This window comes from Sitodiplosis mosellana, unplaced genomic scaffold (assembly GCF_009176505.1).
Source record: "Sitodiplosis mosellana isolate CC-2019 unplaced genomic scaffold, AAFC_SMos_1.0 Smas_scaffold_2, whole genome shotgun sequence".
Classification (NCBI taxonomy): domain Eukaryota; kingdom Metazoa; phylum Arthropoda; class Insecta; order Diptera; family Cecidomyiidae; genus Sitodiplosis; species Sitodiplosis mosellana.
The window spans coordinates 6,911,409-6,919,439 of record NW_022595245.1 but is presented as its reverse complement, the minus strand read 5'-3'; the positions used below and the strand labels follow the sequence as shown (position 1 = coordinate 6,919,439).

General features: G+C 35.3%; 4 protein-coding genes across 4 annotated transcripts; all 4 read right to left on the bottom strand.

Moving 5' to 3' along the window:
- Nucleotides 1–768: 768 nt before the first annotated feature.
- On the bottom strand, nt 769–2,343 carry LOC129565182 (lipase 3-like). The gene is made up of 4 exons (XM_055439746.1): nt 2,111–2,343; nt 1,848–2,040; nt 1,187–1,713; nt 769–1,132 (listed from the first exon to the last, which is right to left on the bottom strand). The coding sequence occupies exons 1-4, from the start codon at nt 2,210–2,212 to the stop codon at nt 779–781; spliced, it is 1,176 nt and encodes a 391-aa protein (XP_055295721.1). The 5' UTR covers nt 2,213–2,343; the 3' UTR covers nt 769–778.
- Nucleotides 2,332–4,263, bottom strand: LOC129565181 (lipase 1-like). The gene is made up of 6 exons (XM_055439745.1): nt 4,024–4,263; nt 3,751–3,946; nt 3,496–3,529; nt 3,100–3,430; nt 2,835–2,972; nt 2,332–2,777 (listed from the first exon to the last, which is right to left on the bottom strand). Exons 1-6 carry the CDS (start codon nt 4,261–4,263, stop codon nt 2,424–2,426), a joined length of 1,293 nt encoding a protein of 430 aa, XP_055295720.1. The 3' UTR covers nt 2,332–2,423.
- Nucleotides 4,249–6,670, bottom strand: LOC129565180 (lipase 3-like). Its single transcript, XM_055439743.1, has 7 exons — nt 6,297–6,670; nt 6,030–6,199; nt 5,931–5,959; nt 5,705–5,753; nt 5,304–5,631; nt 4,957–5,115; nt 4,249–4,867 (listed from the first exon to the last, which is right to left on the bottom strand). The coding sequence occupies exons 1-7, from the start codon at nt 6,471–6,473 to the stop codon at nt 4,439–4,441; spliced, it is 1,341 nt and encodes a 446-aa protein (XP_055295718.1). The 5' UTR covers nt 6,474–6,670; the 3' UTR covers nt 4,249–4,438.
- A 291-nt stretch (nt 6,671–6,961) lies between these two features.
- LOC129565179 (uncharacterized) lies at nt 6,962–7,887 on the bottom strand. Its single transcript, XM_055439742.1, has 3 exons — nt 7,670–7,887; nt 7,477–7,603; nt 6,962–7,357 (listed from the first exon to the last, which is right to left on the bottom strand). The coding sequence occupies exons 1-3, from the start codon at nt 7,805–7,807 to the stop codon at nt 7,188–7,190; spliced, it is 435 nt and encodes a 144-aa protein (XP_055295717.1). The 5' UTR covers nt 7,808–7,887; the 3' UTR covers nt 6,962–7,187.
- Between the last annotated feature and the right edge of the window lie 144 nt (nt 7,888–8,031).

Below are 8,031 nucleotides of genomic sequence, written 5' to 3'. Positions count from 1 at the left end.
TGTTCTATCATCAACAATGCGAGGAGATATCTTGAAATCACGGCTCAGTTGGACGGGAACTTTGGACGACTTCATAAAGTGGAAACTATCCGATTGCGACCAACAAGAAATCACCGAGAGAACCGTTGGAATATTTTCGTTTTTAATCAAATCTTGAACCAACTTTGTAATCGTTTCAATAGTCTGGCCATTGCAAAGCAGTGTGCAAGCAAGAAATATCAATAAACTCTTCATAGTAGTCGATTTTTAACACAGATTTATGTTTGCAGTCAAAATGTTTTTGATATAGAGCTTATGTTCGCTTTTTATAGCAAATAGCTTCTTCGAAACCAATGATCGTGTCAACGAAATGAAGACGTGCCGATAATTTGATGGAATTATATTGAAATGTGTATAATTTGTAACTTGGACAATATGAAAACGCACAACAGCGCCAAACAGACAAAAAGACATTGGCTCATGAATAATTTCGAATTGAGTTGTTAGACATTGTCTATTTAACAACAGTGGAAGAAGTGTAATTTGAGTATTTTCCTACAAAGACTTTATTCCTTCAAAATACTGAGGAATATAACTCATTTGCCATGTTAATTGCATGGCAAGCGAATAATTTCGAATTATTATCCGTAATGTGCATCGTTTTGCTGCAATTCAACAGTAAATGCACGTTATTGAAACATTAATTTTGGGTTTATAATAAGAAACGAGGGACAAAATTAAGGTTTGAATTGAAAATATATTAAAACACTAAAACAAAGAGTCTGTGAAGTCATTTTATTCAGTTGAATCTTTGAAAAACTTTGATAATTTCACTATAAATGAGAGAAGCCGAATTCACTCCCCAGACAAAGTCAATGTGGTTAAGTTTTTCGTTTATCACCTGAATACGAACAATATTCTTCTGTAGCTTGGGTATCAATTTTTGTACGTCCGTCGCGGTAGCTAATGTATCAGCAGTTGAGTAGTGTAGACTAATCGGTGTATTGATTCGAGACAGATCAAAATCAGGAGGTACTTTAAATCCACGCTTATATTTGCCAAAATATCCATAGTTGTACTCTTGCAGATAATGCAAATATTGATTAGCCGATCCTCCGCTTATCGAACGGCACATTAAAACCGGCAGCATTGTCTACGATTCATTCAAATTTATTTAGAGTTTTTGTTACTGATTGCAATTACCTACAGCGTTCCTTTGATTTTCACTCGCCCCAAACAGGAAATTCAACACTCCATTACATAGAGCTGGAAGTTGTGCACACAACACACTGGCTACCTGACTAAGAGATCTAGGTAGGATTTCGGTATTTTCTAATATATTCAACCATTTTTCTAGCAAAAACAAAGGCAATCTCGGAAAAAACGGTAAAGACACGTAGTCAGCTGCTGTGAATATGCTCGAGGTATAGCCAACTGGCGCCATAAGGCTTGCAGCGTAAATTTTCGCATTATATTCCGGTTTTTCGGACAATAAAACCATGATACTTGTAGTTCCTTCCGAGTAACCAATGTAATATAGTTTGCGATTGTGCGTTTGATTCAGAATATAGTCAATAACCGCTGGTTGATCGTAAATACCCAATTCGTACCATGAAAAATTCCAAAAACCACTACCCGGAGTGTCGGGATTTTTCGATACATGTCTTCGTGAATAAACGGTTCCACGAAAATTCGGTAGCCAAACATCAAAGCCGGCATCGGCTAAGACGTATGCTGAAACATATATTTTACAAATTATCGTTTTGTAATTGAAAGAGCTCATCTCAAGAATAAGATTCAAGTCATTTTCTACGATATGTCCTACCAAAAAACCATTCATCATGGAAGAAATTCCGCTTTTTGCTTACCTATCGCCTGGCTTGGAATATTTGTTGTAAAATCATCAGACGAAGACGGAAGTCCATGTTGAATTATCAATGGTTTTCTCTTTTTCATCGCATATTGTTTTGAGTTACAACGGAAAATGGTTAAAATATAACCATCTGCTGTAGTTACATGGTGCTCTTCTGCTTCATATCCATAATGTTCGATAACTTGATCCTGAATTTCAGAATTGTTTCATTTGTATTTGAATAATCTTACCAGGTTCTAAACTTATTGCTTTACTTACCGTTCTAAGTGGACATAGATCATTTTCAATGTTGGATTTTACTTGCCCAGACGATGATAAAATAAGGCTGAGAGCTATAAGCTTGAAACTTGTGTTAAACATATTCGGTTTCTAAGAAATACTGATAAAGTTACCACAAAATTCAGGGTATTTAATCGATTCTTAAAAAAATCGTCGATAAAAATATGCATTTTTGTGTTTGATGCAACGCACGAGCGGCATACGATTCTTGCACGTTTATAGATAAATTTACAGTTAATACGCCACGATTAGATAAAAAAAGAGAGATGCATTTATAAGGTTTCGAAGCATTTTATTGATATTTATCGAAAAATTGCAAAATCTTCGTGTAAATCAACGAGGCGGAATTCATGCCCCACACGAAATCGATATGATTAAACTGTCCTTGGATTTCCTGGGAATAAAGATCTTTGGTTTTCAATTTGGATATTAAAATGCGGGCATCTCTTGCATTTGCCAGTGTATCGGCTACCGAATAATGAATACTGATTGGCGCAGTGATTCGATGGAGTGGAAAATCCTCTGGTATGTCAACACCGTATTTGTATTTCCCAAAGAAACCGTATTTAATCTCTTGGCCATAATGGATGATTTGTTTGAGAGACGCACCGCTTGGAATGTGACAGACGAATGCTGGCAACATTGTCTAAAAACGAAAGAAAACCTTGATTGAAAATCATTCAATCAATTGTATTTTACTTACATTATTCCTTTGATCCAAACTCAAGCCACAAATTAAATCCACAAAAGCATTGCACAAGTTCAAATCACGACTGCAGATTAAAATTAGCAATTTCGATATTAAATCACTTCTGGGTAAAAATTCCGTGCTTGCAATGCCCTGAAATGGAATTGTTGGTGTAAATTGTAATGCATTTTTTCTGGTGTTGTAATCGATGGTTGAAAATTTCAACTTGAAATTGTGGTTAACACACGAAATTCTAATCGTAAAACAGAGTTTTAATTACTTGTAGAATCGGTGCAAACCTCGATAGAATTTGATAAATAGGTCCATCACCGGCCATGTAAACAGCTGGTGCCATTAGACTTGCAGCGTAAATTTTCGCATTATATTCCGGTTTTTCGGACAATAAAACCATGATACTTGTAGAACCTTGCGAGTAACCAATGTAATACAACTTTTCGTTTCCAGTCTCTTTGAGAATGTAGTCAATAACGGCTGGATGATCATAAATGCCCATTTCGTACCACGAGAAATTCCAGTAGCCACCGAACAAATCATTTGGATCTTCAGAAACGTGATTTCTGGAATAATAGCTGCCACGAAAATTCGGTAGCCTAGGAGATGTTATTACATTATTATCGTTCAAATTTTTTATTATTCCATGGCATTAGCAACAAACCAAATATCATATCCGGCATCAGCTAAGACGTATGCTGAAACATATATTTTACAAATTATCGTTTTGTAATTGAAATATCATAGCCATTGTCAGCCAATACATAGGCTAAAATTATTTCCAAACATTATTTGTGTACATTTGACATGGGTAAGACATGGTTAAGACATTAAAAAAAACCGTTCACCAATTATATTCACTTGTTATCATTCCAAAAAAAAATATCACAACGTCAAAAGCATAAGGAAAATTATTCACCCAATGCTTGACTTGGAACATTGATGCAAAAATCGTCTGATGAAACCAAAAGGCCATGTTGAACGATAACGGATTTCCTCTCCCCGCTCAGTGATGAATTCTTCGAATTGCAACGAAACAACGTTAAAATATACCCATCGTGAGTAGTAACTTTGTGTATTTCCGCTTCATATCCATAATATTTTATGAGTTGATCCTGAGATACATTTCAACAAAATCTGCTTGAAATTACACACATTTTCAAATAAAAATCTCACTTTAATTCCAATTTACCGTTCTCAAGCCGCACAAAGCCTGTGTCACTGGATTTTGTGTCAGAAACGCTTCAACAATCGGCGACAAAGCGATATGAACGAGAGTTAAAACTAGACTAGTTCTATTGAGTTCCATTTTTAGCCTGGAAAAAGTTTGAAACTGCACTGTGGCATCAGTACACTGCTGTATGATATTTATTGCAAAAAAGACTTTGAGATAAGCGAAACAATCAAATCGAATGAATTTTCTGTACTTCATTTTATGCTTTTATTCATTCCGACATTGTTCGTTTATCATGAAAATTTCAAACACGCCTTAGACTAATCACAATTAACACGAACATAAAATTGAAATTTCTGATCAAATTAAACCAATTAAAAGTGGGATATTTGTTTTCGTTGTTATTGCATTTTATTATTTGAGTGAGAAACGCTTACAATGCTAAAAAGTTTCTAATATCAATATCCATATTTGGCTCGTCATAATTGGTTAATTTCATTGTGCGCACAATTTCATCGTAAACGAGGAATGGAGCGTCAATGCCCCAGAGGAAGTCAATGTGATTGAATTGTTTGTGTGGCACTAAATAATTGTGCACAACGTTTGGAAGAGATTTCAGTAAACGTTGGGTATCTTTGACAACAGCAAGCCAATCATCTTGTGCATAGTAGAGTGCAACGGGCGCTTTGACATTCTTTAAATTGTAATCGGGAGGTGAAATGCGTTTGTAACGAATTAAATTGCCAACACGACCGTGATCGTACTGTCGAAAGTGGCCCGAATTAACTTCTTGTCCATAGTGTAACAACTGATCCGTTGCAGCTCCAGCTGGTGTATGACCGAGAATTACCGGTAATAGAGTCTATACGGAAAGTGCAGTTGAGATCATTTATGCAAATAATTAGTTGGTAATTAGAGCAAACGGATCGATAATTAGCCTATTGTTCTTACCATATTCAATTGATCCGATGTATAGCCCATTGTCAAAAATAGCAGATTCGAGCATATTATCTGTGTGGGCGCCTTATCTCGGCACATTATTCTTCCGGCTAACGTTAAGTATTCATTGCTGGGCGTTATATAATTTAAGCCAATAAGTGAGTTTATTGTCTGGAAACATGAAACAACACTTTGGATCAACGCTAATCATATCCGACTTAACTGTAATATTATTACAGCATGATATTTCAAAGCGAAAATATCGTAATAATAATAAATTCAAATGTGATTATTTATATTCAGAATTTTGAGAAAAAAACAAAAACAAGTGAGAGTATAAATACAACTTGAATACGAACCTCAACCGCAGATACAAACGGAGCAATAATGCGAATCGGCGGACTGATAACGTGCGATAAAAAAGCAATGGGTGCTAGTGCATGCATCATTTCTATTTTATCGTTGTACTCTGGTCGTTGCGAGGCCATAACAAAAAATGCCGTCGATCCTTGTGAATGCGCAATTATTTGTAGCTTCGTTTGATTCGTTTGGGCGAGAACATAGTCAATCATTGCTGGTAGGTCGTATGCGCCAATTTCATGCCATGAAAATGACCAAAAATGTTTTCGATCTTTTGATGATCCAAACGGGTTTAATGTTGTGTGATTGCATGAATACCTATTGCCTCTATTATTTGATAACCAGAATAAGAAGGAATTAATTACCAAATTATAATTCCTTAATTATATTACTTCCCAACCTATTATTTCCCAACCAGATGTCATAGTTTTCATCGGCCAATATGTAACCTTTGGAAGAGAATTCGAGTAGATTTTTATTGAAACTTGTATAAAAAAAGGTCAAATTAAAACCAAAAAGACAAAAACACTTCCAAATTACTCCAATCCGGATCGACTGATTGGAGTAATTTAGAGGCGAAAAAAAACTAAAAAAATACTTGTTGATCAAAAATGAATTTTACAAACCTAAACCATGACCTGGTCCCGAAAGAACCCTGATATCAAAACAAAAAAAGCAACAAATTAAAGAAGAAATAATTTTTTTCATCATTAATAATACGCTACCATGTCGCTGATGAGTCAAACAATCCATGCTGTAAAAAGCAAACTTTTTTCCCTTTTTTCGTTGGATATTTGTTCCCACCAGAAATTCGATGCAATTGTAATATGTAGCCGTCTTCAGTCGTAACATAGTGCACTTCGGCCTTGTAACCATACTTGGTAATTAATTGCGGCTAATTAAAATTAATGATTGAATGAATAACAATTAAAAATGGAACCTTGAACTTGAACGCATAACTTCACATGAATTCATTCAAGAAAAACAAATACCGTAGTTAGGTTAGCATCTTCGGCAATATTCGGATCTATTGTGGGATAAATTAATTCTTCGTCGGTTTGTATGGGATTCTCGAATGAAAGTTCATTTGAATCGATTCGCGACACAATTGACGGTTGATTCGCACAACAAATCGTCGTGTATAATAAAACACTTAAAATCACAAGCATTCTATTGCTTCTATTGTACGCACAACGCTCATTCAATCTCTCTAACTCTGTCGATAGCTAGCCTTTGATAAACTATTCCGTTGTTTAATCAAGTCGACTCTTAAATGGACATGTGAATCACACACAACTTGATAATAATGCAACATTTCGGTTCGTATGTGGTCTGCGTTCCGCAACCGCACTATACGCTAGTCCGTGCCCCATTCGTTTCGTTGTCGACTTGATCTCGTCAATCCGTTGATTGCAACTATATGAAACGTGCTTATCGGCTTGACCATTGACGATGGGCACGTCACTCAATGAATAATCGGCCCGTTTGTTTACATTTTGTGTGCTATTCCTTTCTTTTTCGTTCGTTCCAACTTACGTATCATTTTTGCTGACAACAAGAAAGAAGATTCGCTGCGACTCATAAGTACAAACAACAATATATTCGAATTACACATAGTATTTCAAAATAGCATTTCAGTTTTGATAGCCTTTTTCTGTTTATTTATTCAAACTCTGTAATTACTAACCATCGACATATTTTGAGTGCATTACAAATGATTGGTTATCCTAAATAATATAGAATTGACCTTATTCTTATGGGGATTGCTTATGATATTCTCCGTTCTACCTGATAATTCATCACATTTTATCGATTATTTCATTCCACCATGGAAACTCATATATTATTTGCGTGTAACATACGGCGATGAACAATTTTTCGTCCTACTGTCCAAAATACATCACCCAAATTTTTTCTTTTCTAACTGTCTCTTGTTTGAAGTAGTAGTAATATTCTCCATTGGGAGACGTCATTTCTTCTTGTATCGTTTGAACATACTCTGATGTGGACGTTAAAAACACACTGACACTTTTGCTGACTAGGTTTTCTTTCACTGTTTGGAGACATAGGAGATAGTTGTAACACGGTAAGAATTAGTACGACCAAAGAGGGAAAATGAGAAAAATTTGAAAGATGATACAGACAAATATGAAACTTATTCTAAAATCTCACCAAATGTTTCTGCGTATTTATAGTATTGTTCTTCAACGACAACAATAATGACACCTCCATTGGGAGAGATTAGCTCTTCCACCGAAAATAAATGTCCCAATTCCAATTCTCGTGTGTAAATCTCCAACTAATTGAAAGCATTTTCTATGAAATGTGGCTATTCCTTTAAATTGAAGCAAAATATTGAACAAACCTCGGCGTTGTCTCCAGCTGGTGCACTTTCGGTCAAACGGCACAAAAAAAATGAAATAATAAAAGCAAAAACCGCAATTTTAGTCATTTTGTTACACTTAACGTACGAGTTGAAATGCAAATTCTGAATCTTGGGCATCTCATGCAGCGTTTTTATATAGGTTTAAACGTAATAAAATGAGATTTTTTTTTGCTAATTTCTCGCCGAGCCAAAGACTACAGGTAATAAATGAAAAAAATTGCAGTCGAAATAAGCGATAAGAATGCAATCGAATTACGTTTAATCTGTCGTGACCCTGAAATTCGTTCATTCGCGTGAGTTTATTGTACTATGATTCAAATCAACCACTGAATTTACTCAGA